The sequence below is a fragment of the Macrotis lagotis genome, chromosome 1 (assembly GCF_037893015.1).
Source record: "Macrotis lagotis isolate mMagLag1 chromosome 1, bilby.v1.9.chrom.fasta, whole genome shotgun sequence".
Lineage (NCBI taxonomy): Eukaryota > Metazoa > Chordata > Mammalia > Peramelemorphia > Peramelidae > Macrotis > Macrotis lagotis.
Genome location: NC_133658.1, coordinates 144,664,247 through 144,679,214, shown reverse-complemented (window position 1 = coordinate 144,679,214; position 14,968 = coordinate 144,664,247). Strand labels below are relative to the sequence as shown.

Below are 14,968 nucleotides of genomic sequence, written 5' to 3'. Positions count from 1 at the left end.
TAAGTTGAACAAACATACATAGATGTTTCATTCACATGAAGAATTGCTGCTTACTTCTGAGCACTGACATGGTAGGAGAGCAGGCGAAAGTTTCCATCAGGAGGGATGAAGGAAAGGATACGCTCAGATTCCCAGCGCTTGAATCGAACGCAAGGATGAAAGCTGACATCATCCAATAACCTAGGGTTCTAAAATTACCATATAAAGGAAGAGTAAGGAACAGGAAATAAACACATATCTTCCAGGGAAATTGTTTAGATGCTTTTCATAAAAACAAACAAAAACCCTCTAGTTAAATAGAATGAATTTATTTTTTGACCAAACCTTTTAATTCCTCATTTTATTTCTTTCTCTTTCTTTACCACCAAGTATGCCAACATCTCTTTTCTCAAGCACTGTAGCTCTAGCCCATTGTTTTACCATGAAGGAAAGTGTGAGGTCTGGCATCCCAGTCAGCTTTACACAAGCATCAATGACTCCTTGAATCTCAGCAGTGATTGTAGAACCTAACACAAAAAAAATAAACAGAAAGGAAAAGATCAGCGAACCAGACAAATGTCATCATTCTAACTAAAATTCCAAGATAGTTCATGTAAGCTAATGGACCATAATAAAATGCAATTTCCACATCTTCTAAGATGTTATATTTATCTCAAGATCTGCCAAATTAAATCAATGGGGAAAAGGTCTCATTAGCAATTCTGTTAGTGATAACCTTTCCCAGTCTGGTCCTATGAATAAACAGTAAAATATCTTAGGAAAGCAACCCTTTAGAAAATGAAATTTCTACTAAGAAAACGTTCTCTTTTTTTGGTACTTATAGATCTTAATAGAAGGTGTACAAGATGGCAGATAATTGTCAAAAGAAAGCTTAATCCTTATGAAATTATAGAAGTGCCACACTAAATAATTAAGTATCAAGGCAAACCTAATTAATTACTAATATATGGGACAAATAGACAAATATACCCCCATTACATACACAATAACAGTCAGTTAAATCATATAAGGGGAGCATACTTCCCAAATACTCCCAATACAAATAAATATTACATTAAAAAACATTGTTATCAATTTTCTTAGTGCTCAAACACTTTAGATCAGGGCTGTCCAAAGGGAAGGCCTGCAGTGAGATTTAATGCAGTCCCTGTGAGTTATTAAGTGCTTTAGCTACCTTGCTACCTCAGAACTGTCACTAAAATGGCAAGTCAAAATATGTTGTCTATTGTTTCAATAAAATCATTTAAAAGTAAGATTGGACAGAGCTGCTTTAGATCACAACTGCAGATACCTGATTTATCAATGATGGCATCAATCTCCTCAATGACATCAAAATATGCTTCATTATTAGTATATTTCACCCCAGTCCGTCGCCATGGTACCACTGATAACTGTCCAGTGGGAAGCTGATCACCCACATTTGTGCTTCCTAAAATAGTAAATAATGCAATTTTATACCTATTTGATTCCAACTTCCCACTCCACTTAACCAAACTTCTACACAATTAGTTGACATTTTCCAAACTAATAGTACATTTTTTCCCCAAAGACTTTTTTCTGCCTTATACAGGAATGACCTGATATATCTTAAAAATTCCTTATAATTATCTGGTCTGGCACTCTTAAAATGCACACCACCTCCCTTAGTCACTCCCCCCGCCCCGCCACCAGAGGAAAAATAAAGCTTCCTGAAGAACAGACTTCACTTTATGATTTTGAAAGTAACCTGAACTTACTTTCTCAAATTCCACAATAGCCTGCAGTTTAAATAATGCAATGGCTTCCATCAGAGATATCATTCTGTACAGTGGTGTACAATTTTCATGGGTAAAATCATCTTGTTCTTGTTGAGTTCTTGGGTATGTCAGCATGTTGGTATAAGAGTGAATCCATCTATACAATTTCTCTTAGACTAATATTAAGGCCAGGGGTTTAATGGCATAAAACACTACTATAATTCCTTTTCATTATATGTCAACTAAAGATGTATTTTTTTTTAGTTTTTGCAAAGCAGTGAGGTTAAGCGGCTTGCCCAAGGCCACACAGCTAGGTAATTATTAAGTGTCTGAGGCTGGATTTGAACTCAAGTACTCCTGACTCCAAGGCCAGTGCTCTAGCCGCCCCAAAAGATGTATTTTCAAGACATTTTTATGTTCATCATAAAAGCTCTAGTATTAAAATACTATATGACAAGCCCTTTTCTAAGTTTTTTTCCTCCACTCTTTCTAGCACCCTCTCAAACTGAAGGCAAAGAAAATGAATTTTAAGCCACATCCTTAGCAGCATCTTCAAAGTCAAGTATGGACAAATTGCTCCTAGACATTAGTTTCCAGGACTGAATTGGATACAGGACATTTATGACTTTTGAGTATTTTTATAAATGAACTATACTTCATGAAAAAATATATAATATAGCTGTAAAGCTTAATTCTAAACTTCAATGATCTATTTCTCTTTCTTGTCAGAATGCTCAAAAAATGTGATAAAAGTATTTTTTTCCTTGAAAAGGGATAGTATGAGTTCCTTGGAACTGAAGAAAGTTTCTGCTTAACACAGTATGATTTCAGTTCAATATTTAAAGAAGTTATATAGAAAGTGAACATTATGATTAAAACAACAAAAAAAATCAGAAATCATTTTCTCCTGAATCTAGGATACTTTAGAACAAGTAACATGAAGACTTCAGCAGTCAGAGTTTTGAATCCTTCTCCATACCTGTGATAGTGTTAACAACAGTTCGAAGGATTGTAGGGGGCTTTATCAGTTCTTTCAAGATGTTTGATTCAGTAGCCAATGGGAATCCGTTGTCTAGCATCTCTTCTAGTACTTCATAAACCACAACAACATTGTCTTTGATAACTAGCTCTGAACAAACTCCAAAATAATCCTGGAGAAAATAAAACAATTATGTTAATTACACACAGAGAATAAGTAACATTTCCAGTGAATAACGATCTAGTCTTGGATATATTACTTTTTGTTGTTTTTTTATTTAAAAATTTTTCAATTTATTATTTATTTTAAGCCTTATTTTTTACATTGAGTTGCAAATTCTCTCCCTCCTTCCCACTCTTTTCTACCCGCTGAGAAGATATCAGTTTTACATGTGAGATCATACAATTGGGCCAAATAGCCATATCACAAAAAAAGTTTTTTTTAAAACAAAGATATTTTTATTCAATTTTATTGAAAATTTTTATTCATTTGTTTTTATATCTCTTGGATTTTCCCCAGGCAGAGCAATTCCTTTTAGGAATTTAAAAAGGAAGACAGAAGAGAAAAAATAATATAGCAAAAGGGATCAATACATTGAAAACAAATCTCTCATTCCATGCATTCTATGTAACCATCCCCTTGGACTATCACTTCTGTTCAGGAGAGGCTAGGAGGAATCTTCTCATGTCTCTTCATTAGAAGCAATCTTGTTTTTAAAAATTTTTCAATATCATTTTTGATTTCAACAAAAACTTATTAAATAATTACTGTATATCAGGCCAAGAGCTAGCTTAGAAAAGGACAAAAAGATAAAAATGAGATGGTCCCTCTAATCAAAGATTTAAGCAACTATTGGTCGAGAATAGTTTCATATTGGACCCAGAGGTACAGGCACAAATTTAACCTATCATTTCATTGGCAGAGGAAATTCAGAGATGCAAGGTAGTTTTGCACCTTCCCTGCTCTGGGTTTTTTCCTTTTGCAAGTGAACTTTAATTTATTATTACTATTACTACAATCATTTTGTTATAAGAGTCAACATAACCCCCCCCCCAAGAAGATGAGAAACATCAAGAATAGAGAGAAAAAAATTATACTTCAGTTTATGTTCAGATTTCAATGTCTCTGTCTCTGGGGTGAGTTGCTTTCTTTATCATAAGTCCACCAGAGAAGTTGCTTCAATATTTTTTCCCACAGTTGCTATTACTAGCTGTATATCCACTCTATTCTTCCCCACTTTCATTTATTCTATTTTATCTCTCCTTTCATCCTGGTCCTGTCCATAAGTGTGTTGTATCTAAGTACCCTCTCCCTCAATTTTCCCCTCTCTTCTATCACCTATTCTTCCCTTCCCTCCCCATATTTCTTCTTCTTCTTCTTTTTTAGGTTTTTGCAAGGCAAGTGGGGTTAAGTGGCTTGCCCAAGGCCACACAGCTAGGTAATTATTAAGTGTCTGAGACCAGATTTGAGCCCAGGTACTCCTGACTCCAGGGCTGGTGCTTTATCCACTGCGCCACCTAGCCCCCCCCCCCATATTTCTTCGTATCCCGTCCCTTTCTCCTCATTTTTTTCTAGGGTGAGATAGATTTCCTTACCCTATTAATTATTTTTCTCTCTGATCCATTTCTGATGAGAATGAAGGCTCACTCATTCACCCTTGCCTACCCCCTTTCCACTCCATTGAAAAAGTTTTTTCTTGACTCTTATGTGAAATTTCTTAGTTTCTTCATCTCCTTTTCCTTCCTCAGTACTTTCCTTTATCACCCATTGACTCCATCTTTTTTACTATATTATACCAATACATTCCACTCTTTCCTATGTCCTGTCTATATATGCTCCTTCTAACAGCTCTTATAAATGAGAAAGTTCAAATGAATTATCAATATCTTCTTCCCATGCAGGAATACAAACAGTTCAATATCATTAAGTTCTTCATAGTTAGTCCTTCTCCTCCACCCCTTCCATGGTTCAGCAGAGTCCTGTACTTGGAGATCAAAATTTATGTTCAGCTCTGGTTGTTTCAATAGGAAAGTTTAAAAGTCCCCTGTTTCATCTTGGGGCAGCTAGGTGGTGCAGTGGATAGAGCACCGGCCCTGGAGTCAGGAGTACCTGAGTTCAAATCTGGCCTCAGACACTTAATAATTACCTAGCTGTGTGGCCTTGGGCAAGCCACTTAACCCCATTTACCTTGCAAAGAAAACCTAAAATAAAAAATAAATAGAAAGTTCATCTTTTCCCCTGAAAGAGGATGTTCAGTTTTGCTGGGTAGTTGATTCTTGGTTGTAAATCAACATCTTTTGCCTTCCAGAATATCACATTCCAATCCCTACAAGCCCTTAATGTAGATTCTGCCAGATCCTGTGTAATCCTGGCTATGGAACCTCAGTAGTTGAATTGTTTGTTTCTGGCACCTTTTAGAATTTTCTCTTTGATTTGGGAGTAAAGTTTTTCTTTGAGGATCTCTTTCAGGAGGTTACTGGTGAATTCTCTCAATTTCTATTTTACCCTCTGCTTCTAGGATCTCAGGGAAATTTTGCTGTATTATTTCTTGAAAAATGAAGTCTAGGCACTTTTCCTGATCGTGGTTTCAGATAGTCCAATAATTTTTAAATTATTTCTTCTGGATCTGTTTTCAAGGTTGGTTGTTTTTGCAATGAGATATTTCACATTTTCTTCTAATTTTTGGCTTTTTTCTGAGTTTTATTTCTTCCTGATTTCTTGCAAAGTCATCAGATTCCTTTAGTTTCATTCTGCATTTGAAGGAGTTATTTTCTTCAGAGAGCTTTTTTATTTCCTTTTCCAGCTGACCAATTTATGCTTTTTTAAGGCATTCTTCTCCTCATTTGCCTTTTGTTTTTCTTTTTCCATTAGGCTTAAACTAGTTTATTTTTTCTTATTAAAGATTTTATTTATTTTGAGGTTTTACAAATTTTCCCCCAATCTTACTTCCCTCCTCCTACCCCCCCCACAGAAAGTAATTTGTCAGTCTTTACATTGTTTACATGTTGTACATTGATCCAAATTGAGTGTGATGAGAGAGAAATCATATCCTTAAGAAAGAAACAAAAAAGTATAAGAGATAACAAGATCAGACAATAAGTTATCTGTTTTTTATTCTAAATTAAAGGGAATAGTCCTTGAACTTTGTTCAAACTCCATGGTTCTTTATTTGGATACAGATGGTATTCTCCATTGCAGACAGACCCAAATTGTCCTTGATTGTTTCAATGATGGAATGAGAAAGTCCATCAAGGTTGATCATCATCCTCATGTTGCTGTTAGGGTGTACAGTGTTTTTCTGGTTCTGCTCATCTCACTCAGCATCAGTTCATGCAAATCCCTCCAGGCTTCCCTGAATTCTCATCCCTCCTGGTTTCTAATAGAACAATAGTGTTCCATGATATATATATACCACAGTTTGCTAAGCCATTCCCCAAATGAAGGAAATTTACTTGATTTCCAATTCTTTGCCACCACAAACAGGGCTGCTATGAATATTTTTGTACAAGTGATATTTTTACCCTTTTTCATCATCTCTTCAGGGTATAGACCCAGTAGTGGTATTTCTGGATCAAAGGGTACGCTCATTTTTGTTGCCCTTTGGGTGTAGTTCCAAATTTCTCTCCAGAAAGGTTGGATGAGTTCATAGCTCTACCAACAATGTAATAGTGTCCCAGATTTCCCACAATCCTTCCAACCCTGATCATTATCCTTTCTGGTCATATTGGCCAGTCTGAGAGGTGTGAGGTGGTACCTCAGACAAAGTTTAATTTGCATTTCTCTAATAATTTAGAGCAATTTTTCATATGACTATGGATTGCTTTGATCTCCTCATGTGTAAATTGCCTTTGCATATCCTTTGACCATTTGTCAACCGGGGAATAGCTTTTTTTTAAAAATATGACTCAGTTCTCTGCATATTTTAGAAATGAGTCCTTTGTCAGAATCATTAGTTGTAAAGATTGTTTCCCAGTTTACTGCATTTCTTTTGATCTTGGTTACAGTGGTTTTATCTGTGCAAAATTAAACTGGTTTTTACATATTATTTTCTTCAATATTTTTTTGTATATCTTTCACCAAGCCGCTGATTTAGTTTTCATGATTTTTCTGCATTGCTCTCATTTCTCCTCCCAATTTTTTCCTCCATCTCCCTTAATTGCATTTCAAAGTCTTTTTTGAGCTCATCCATAGTCTAAGCCCATTTTTCTATTTCTCTTGGAGGTTTTGGATACCGAAGCTTCTAATTTGTTATCATCTGAATATGTGTTTTGATCTTCCATGGGACTAAAGTAATTCTCTATGGTCAGATTCTTCTTTTTCTGTTGTTTACTCATTTTCTAAGCCCAAGACTAATTTATAGCACTTCCAAGGTTTTGGGACTTTTTTTTGGGAGGGGGACACCCACAACAGGGTCTTATGCTCTCTTGCCTGTGCTTTGATATGTAGATGACCATCTCCCTTCCCTCTGCCCTGGAGCTGTAAGGAGGAGTCCTGCTTGGCTATCTTAGTATGGAAACCCAAACTGCAACCTGAATCTGAGTGTAGGCTAACAGCAGAGTCCTTCCCCTAGGGAGAACAATTTCTGCAGTCTTCCCTGACCCCCCTTACCATCTGTGGGCTTTACTCTGGGGGTGAAGGCTGCTTTTTCCAGATTCTCACTGCAGGTTTTGTGGCTGGTGCTCCCTCACTCCACACTCATTCTGGTTAGCAGAATTCTCTCCCTGCCCCTTCAAGCTGTTCTGGGGTTGTGCTGTGACCAGGGCTTTTTCCGACTCCCGGACCTGGTGAAACACACTTTTCCTGCAGAATTTCTAAGTTATTGTGGACTGGGAAAATGTATCACTCAGTCTTTCTGTGGGTTCTGCACCTTTAAATTTTGGTTAGAGTAATAATTTGTTGGCTTTTGGAGTTTTGGGGGAAAGCAGTTCCTGGGAAATACTGCCTTCATGCTGCCATCTTGGATGCCCCCCCCCATATATTACTTTTTTAAACACCTTTTAAGTTTTTATTTCTTCTCAATTAAATGAAAAAATAATTTAACATCTATTTTATTTGACATTTTAAGCTCCAAATTTCCTCCCTTCCTTCCACCCTCCTTAAGAATGCATTTTTATATAGATTATACATGTTACAGTCATGCAAAATATCTTTCCATATTAATCATGTTACAAAAGAGAAAGAGAAAAAAAAGAAAACCAAGAAAAATCAAATTTAAAAATATGCTTTGGTCTGCATTCAAATTCCATTCCACTTTCTCTGGAGATGGATAACATTTTTCATAATTTTTCAAAATTGTCTTTTTTTAAATGAACATTTTATTGGTTTTCCAATTATATATGATGGTAGTTTTTACTGATTTTGAATTTTGCAATTCTTTCCCTACCCTCCCATCCCTCCCCCACCTCCCCACAGAAGGCAGTCTGATAATCTTTACATTGTTTCCATGATACACATTGATCAAAATTGAGTGTGTTGAGAGAAAAATCATATCCTTAAGGAAAAAATGAAATATTAGAGATAGCAAAATTATATAATACATAAAACAATATTTTAAAAAAAACTGAAGGTGGGGCAGCTAGGTGGCACAATGGATAGAGCACCATCCCTGGAATCAGGAAGACCTGAGTTCAAATTTAGCCTCAGACACTATAATTACCAAACCTTATTGCCTTAAATAAAATTTCTTTTTAAAATTAAAGGTGATAGTCTTTGGTCTTTAAACTCCACAGTTCTTTCTCTGGATACAGATGGCATTCTCCATCACAGATACCCTAAAATTGGCCCTGATTATTGCACTGATGGAATGAGCAAGTCCATTAAAGCTGATCTTCAACCCCCCCCCCCCATGTTGTTGTTATGGTATATAATGTTCTCCTGGTTCTTCTCATCTTGCTCAGCATCAGTTCATGCAAATCTTTCCAGGTTTCTCTTAAAATCCCATCCTTCCTGTTTTGGGTTTTTGGTTTTGTGTTTTTTTGGAAGGCAATGTAGTTAAGTGGCTTGTCCAAGACCACATAGCTAGGTAATTATTAAGATTTGGACTCAGGTACTCCTGACTCCAGGGCTGGTGCTCTATCCACTGCACCACCTAGCCACCCCCCTTCCCGGTTTCTAATAGAACAATAATGTTCCATACCCTATATATACCACAATTTGTTTAGCTGTTCCCCAGTTGATGGACATTCACTTGATTTCCACTTCTTTACTACCACAAACAGAGCTGCTGTGAATATTTTTGTATAAGTTTTTCATGATCTCTTCAGGGAGATCCAGTAGAGGTATTGCTGGATCAAAGGATATGCACATTTTTACTGTCCTTTGGGCATAATTCCAAATTGCTCTCCATAAAGGCTGGAACAGTTCACAGCTCCACCAACAATGTATTAGTGTCCCAGATTTCCCACATCCCTTCCAACATTGATCATTGTCCTTTCTGGTCATATAGGTCAATCTGAGAGGTGTGAGGTGTCAGCTCAGAGGTGCTTTAATTTGTATTTCTCTAATCAGTATTGATTTGTAACAATTTTTCATATGACTATGGATAACTTTGATTTCCTCAGCTGTAAATTGCCTCCACATATCCTTTGATCATTTGTCATTTGGGGAATGGCTTATTTTTTTATAAATTTGACTGAGTTCTCTACATATTTTAGAAATTAGTCCTTTGTCGGAAATACTAGTTGTAAAAATTGATTCCCAATTTACTATATTTCTTTTGATCTTTGTTACAGTGGTTTTGTTTGTGCAAAAGCCTTTTAATTTAATGTAATCAAAATTATCTAGTTTGTTTTTTAATGCTGTTCTCCATCTCTTCCTTGGTCATAAACTGCTCCCTTTTCTATAGATCTGACAGGTAAACTATTCCTTGATCTCTTAGTTTACTTATGATTTTGTCTTTTATGTCTAAATACTGCATCCATTTTGATCTTATCTTGGTATAGGGTGTAAGATGTTGGTCTAATCCAGGTTTCTGCCATAGTAACTTCCAATTTTCCCAACAGTTTTTTATTGAAGAGAGAGTTCTTATCCCAAAACTGAACTCTTTGGGTTTATATATATATACAATAATACAATATAATATAATATAATCATTTCCTGCTGTCTCTTTTGCAGCTAGTCTATTCCACTGATCCCCCACTCTATTTCTTAGCCAGTACCAGACAATTTTGATGACTGATGCTTTATAATATAATTTCAGATCTGGTAAGCCTAAGCCACATTCTTTTGCATTTTTTCATTAAATCCCTTGATATCCATAACTTTTTGTTTCTCATATGAATTTAGTTACAATTTTTTTTCTAGCTCATTTAACTATTTTTTTCAAAGTTTGATTGCTATGGCACTAAGTCGTTTAATTTAGGTAGAATTGTCATTTTTATTATATTAGCTCTGCCTGTCCATGAGCAGTTGATTTTTGCCCAGTTAATTAAATCTGATTTTATTTATGTGAAAAATATTTATTTTATAGTTATTTTCATAGAGTTTCTGAGTCTGCCATGGCAGGTAGACTCCCAAGTATTTTATATTGTTATAAGTTCTTTAAATGGGATTTCACTTTCTAGCTCTTGCTGCTGTATCTTGCTAGTAAAATACAGAAATGCTGAGGTTCATGTGAGTTTATTTTATATGCTGCAAATTTGCTAAAGTTGCTAATTGTTTCTAGTAGCTTTTTAGATAATTTTTTAGGATTCTCTAGGTATATCATCATGTCATCTGCAAAGAGTGAGAGTTTGGTTTCCTCTTTCCCAATTCTAATTCTTTCAATTTCTTTCTCTTCTCTTATAGCTGAAGCTAACATTTCTAGGGTTATTTTTTTTAGGTTTTTTTTTAGTTTAGTTTTGGTTTTTTGCAAGGCAATGGGGTTAAGTGGCTTGCCCCAGGCCACACAGCTAGGGGATTATTAAGTGTCTGAGGCTGGATTTGAACTTGGGTACTCCTGACTCCAGGGCAGCTAACATTTCTAATACAATATTAAATAGTAGTGGTGATAATGGGCATCCTTGTTTCACCACTGATCTTATTAGGAATACCTCTAGCTTATCCCCATTGCATATAATGCTTTTTGATTGTTTCAGATAGATACTACTTATCATTTTAAGGAACAATCCATTTATTCCTATGTGCTCTATTATTTTTAGTAGGAATGGGTTCTGTATTTTGTCAAAGCACCGGTGCTCCAGGGCCAGTGGTTTTTCAGCATCAATTGAGATAATCAAGTCATATTATTTCTATTGGGATTGTTATTGATATAGTCAATTATACTAACAGTTTTCCTGATATTGAATTAACCCTGTATTGCTGGGATAAATCCTATTTGGTCATAGTGTATTATCCTTGTGATAACTTGCTATAATCACTTTGCTAAGATTTTATTTAAGATTTTTGCATCTGTATTCATTAGGGAAATTAGTCTAAAATTTTCTTTCTATTTTCACTCTTCCTGGTTTAGGTATCAGCACCATACTGGTTTCATAAATGGAGTTAGGCAGCAGAGTTCCTTCTTCACCTATTTTCCCAAAGAGTTTATATACAACTGTTCCTTAAATGTTTGATAGAATTCACTTGTAAATCCATCTGGCCCTGGACATTTTTTCTCAGGTAATTCAATGATGGTTTGTTGAATTTCTTTTTCTGAGATAGGGCTATTCAGGTATTTAATTTCCTCTACATTTAAACTGGTCAACTCATATTTTTGTTAATATTCATCCATTTCACTTTGATTATCAGATTTATTGGCATACAGTTAGGCAAAATAATTCTGAATTATTACTTTAATTTCTTCCTCACTGGTGGTGAGTTCACCTTTTTCATTTATGATACTAGTAATTTGGTTTTCTTCTTTCTTTTAGTCAAATTAACCAAATGCTTATCATTTTTATTGGTTTTTTCATAAAAGCAACTCTTGGTTTTATTTATTAGCTCAATAGTTTTCTTGCTTTTGATTATATTAATTTTTCCCTTAAATTTGGTGTTTAATTGGGGGGGGGGTTTAATTTGTTTTTTTCCTCTAATTTTTTTAGTTGCATGCTTAGTTCATTGATTTCCTCTTTCTCTATTTTATTCATGTATGCATTTAAAGATATTATATATTCCCTAATAACTGCCTCAGCTGTATCCCATAAGTTTTGGTATGTTATCTCATTATTGTCATTATCTAGAATGAAATCATTAATTCTATTTATAATTTGTTGTTTGATCCACTCATTCTTTAAAATGAGGTTATTTCATTTCCAATTAGTTTTAGGTCTAGCTCTCCATGGCCCATTGTTGCACATGATTTTTATTGCATTATGATCTGAGAATGAAGTATTCACTATTTCTGCCTTATTGCATTTGATTATAAAGTTTTTATGCCCTAGTACCTGGTCATCAATTCATATAAGTCTTTCCAGGTTTTTCTGGAAGCAACTTTTTCATCATGTCTTACAACATAATAGTATTCCAATACAATCATATTCTACAATTTGCTCAGCCATTCCCCAAATGACAAGCATCCATTCAATTTACAATTCTTTCCCATTACAGAAAAACTTCTATAAATATTTTTGTACATATAGAACCTTTTCCTTTTTCTTTGATTTCTTTGGGTCACAGATGTAGTAATTTCTGGGTCATAGCCTAAGCACAGTTTTATAACTTTGGGAATTGTTCCAAACTGCTCTTCAAAATAGATTGGACCATTTCACAACTTTACCAAGAGTGCTTTAGTATTCCAATTTTTCCGTATCTTCGCTAGTATTTGTTATTTTCCTTTTCTGTCATATTCTTGTTGTTCAGTCATTTCAATCATGTTCAACTCTTCATGACTCCATTTGGGGTGTTCTTGGCAAAGATACTGGAGTGCTTTGCCATTTCCTTCTTCAACTTATTTTTTACAGAGGAGAAAACTGAGGCAAATAGGGCTAAATATTTGCCCAGGCTCATACAACTAGTAAATGTTTGAGACCAGATTTGAACTCAGGAAAAAGGCTCTTGCTGACTTCATTCCTAGCACTCTATCTACTGTGCCACCTAGCTGACTCTCCTATCATAGTAGCAAATCTTATAGGTATGAGGTTGTATCTTATAATTGTTTTAATTTGCATTTTTCTGATCAATAGTGTGATTTAAAATATTTAAAATATTTTTTCATTTATCATGACTATTGATAGCTTTGATTGCTTCTTCTGAAAACTGTTTATATCCTTACCTTATGAATTGTATTCTTAGAAATTTAATTCAGTTTTCTGATATTTGTCCTTTGTTCTCAAAGAAGACCAAGACATCAGGGAAATGACACCATGACATGCACATGAATTGGATTTGAGTGAGCGTTTGCTATGCTCTCTTTCTCCTCTACAGTCATCTGGGTCCCAGTGGCCAGATATGAATCAGGATGCCAGGAGATGATCCTGGATATGAGGCAATCAGGGTTAAGTGATTTGCCCAAGGTCACACAGCTAGTAAGTATCTGAGGTAAGATTTGTACTCTGGTCTTTCTGACTTTCAGGTCTATCCACTGTGCTTTCTGGTTGCCCCAATATATAGAGAGAATATACAGAGAACTCAAGTTCTATATATAAATATATTTAAGAAATGAGACCTTTGTCAGAGAAACTTGCTGCAAATTTTCTCTCCCAGTTTCCTGCTTTCCTCCTAATCTTTGCAGTACTTGTTTTGTTTAATATGAAACCCTTTTAATTTAATACAATCGAAATTATTCATTTTACATCTGTAGAGCTCTCTATCTCTTGTTTGTCCATAAATTTTTCCTTTATTCATAGATCTGATCGGTAAAGCATTCCATGCGATCCTAATTTGCTTATAGCACCCTTTATTTATAAATTATGTACCATTTTGACCTTATCTATACAGTATGAGATGTTGGTCTGCATCTAGTTTCTGCTAACAGTATGTGTCAAAAAAACAAATTCTATTCCAAAATTTTGATCTTTGCACTTATCAGATATTAGAATACTCTGGTCTTTTGCTACTGTGCATGGTATACCTGATTGTGGAGATTCACCACCCTATTTCTTGGTCAGTATCAGATTGTTTTGATTAACCACTTTGTAATACAGTTTGAGGTCTGCACTTCTAGACTACTTTCCTTCACAATTTTTTCCCACTGATTCCCTTGATATTCTTGACCTTTTGTTTTTTCAGAAGAAGTTATTAATTTTTTCTAACTCTATAAAATAATTTTTATTAGTTTGGTGTGGTAAATTAATTTAGGAAGAATTGTCATTTTTATTATATTGGCTCAATCTGAATATGAGCTATTAATATTTTTCCAACTGATTAGATCTAACTTTGTGAGAAAAGTGTTTTTTTAACTAGTTCCTGGACTAGTCTTGGCAGGTAGACTCCCAAGTATTTTATAGAGTCTGCATTTATTTTATTTTATATTTTTTTTAGGTTTTTTGCAAGGCAAATGGGGTTTAGTGGCTTGCCCAAGACTACACAGCTAGGTAATTATTAAATGTCTGAGGCTAGATTTGAACTCAGAGACTCCTGACTCCAGGGTCAGTGCTCTATCCACTGTGCTACCTAGAGGTCCCGGCATTTATTTTAAATGGAATTTCTCTATCACTTCCTGCTGGACTTTGTTTATAATTATATTACTTTTTTTGAACACTTTCGCTAATATGTTTTTAAAGATAGGGTTTTTCCCCTATTTCTTTTCAATGTGTGTCTGTATATAAAACAATATAAAGCAATAACACAAACAGTTTATATTCTTTGTATTCTATTTCTGTTGATTGCCAAAACTCATTATAGAATCTTAGGCGTTGAAAGCAACTTTTACAGATCATCCCACTCAACTCCAATCTAGTGTGAGAATCATCTTTACAATAATAATATAGCCAAAGTATTGTGTCTTGAAAAGAAAACATAAAAGTCTTGCTTTATCTTTAGAATATCTTCCAATGTCTAGAAGCAATAAAATAAAAGGGGGCATATGATTTTATCTTTATTGAGCATTTTATAGTTGATTCTAATAATCTAGTTCTGTAGACAGATATTATCACTCAATGATTACTTGTTCTAAAATTGAATGAACTATTTTGATAGGTAGCAAGTTTCTCATTCCTGGAAGACTTTAAGCAGAAGTTAGATGAGTACTTGTTGGGAGTATTTAAGAGTCCCAGATTTAGAAGGGACTTCATATGTCATGACAGTCCAATAACTGAATAAACAAAATTCAATAATTAAACAGTAATCTTATACAACACCCTTGAAAAGTAATCAACCTCTTTCAGAGGGATCTATT

At 34.8% G+C, this 14,968-nt stretch overlaps 1 protein-coding gene across 2 annotated transcripts in view; it reads right to left on the bottom strand.

Moving 5' to 3' along the window:
- LOC141504191 (AP-3 complex subunit mu-2) overlaps positions 1-14,968 on the bottom strand; it is a 38,871-nt gene that overhangs the window by 10,385 nt on the left and 13,518 nt on the right. The window contains exons 3-6 of one of the 2 annotated variants that reach the window (XM_074209019.1): positions 2,716-2,887; positions 1,292-1,429; positions 421-506; positions 55-188 (exon numbers count right to left, since the gene is read on the bottom strand). In XM_074209019.1, the coding sequence (XP_074065120.1) occupies positions 55-188; positions 421-506; positions 1,292-1,429; positions 2,716-2,887 (530 nt within the window). The remainder of the gene's footprint in view (positions 1-54; positions 189-420; positions 507-1,291; positions 1,430-2,715; positions 2,888-14,968) is intronic. The other variant, XM_074209020.1, reaches the window with a different exon arrangement.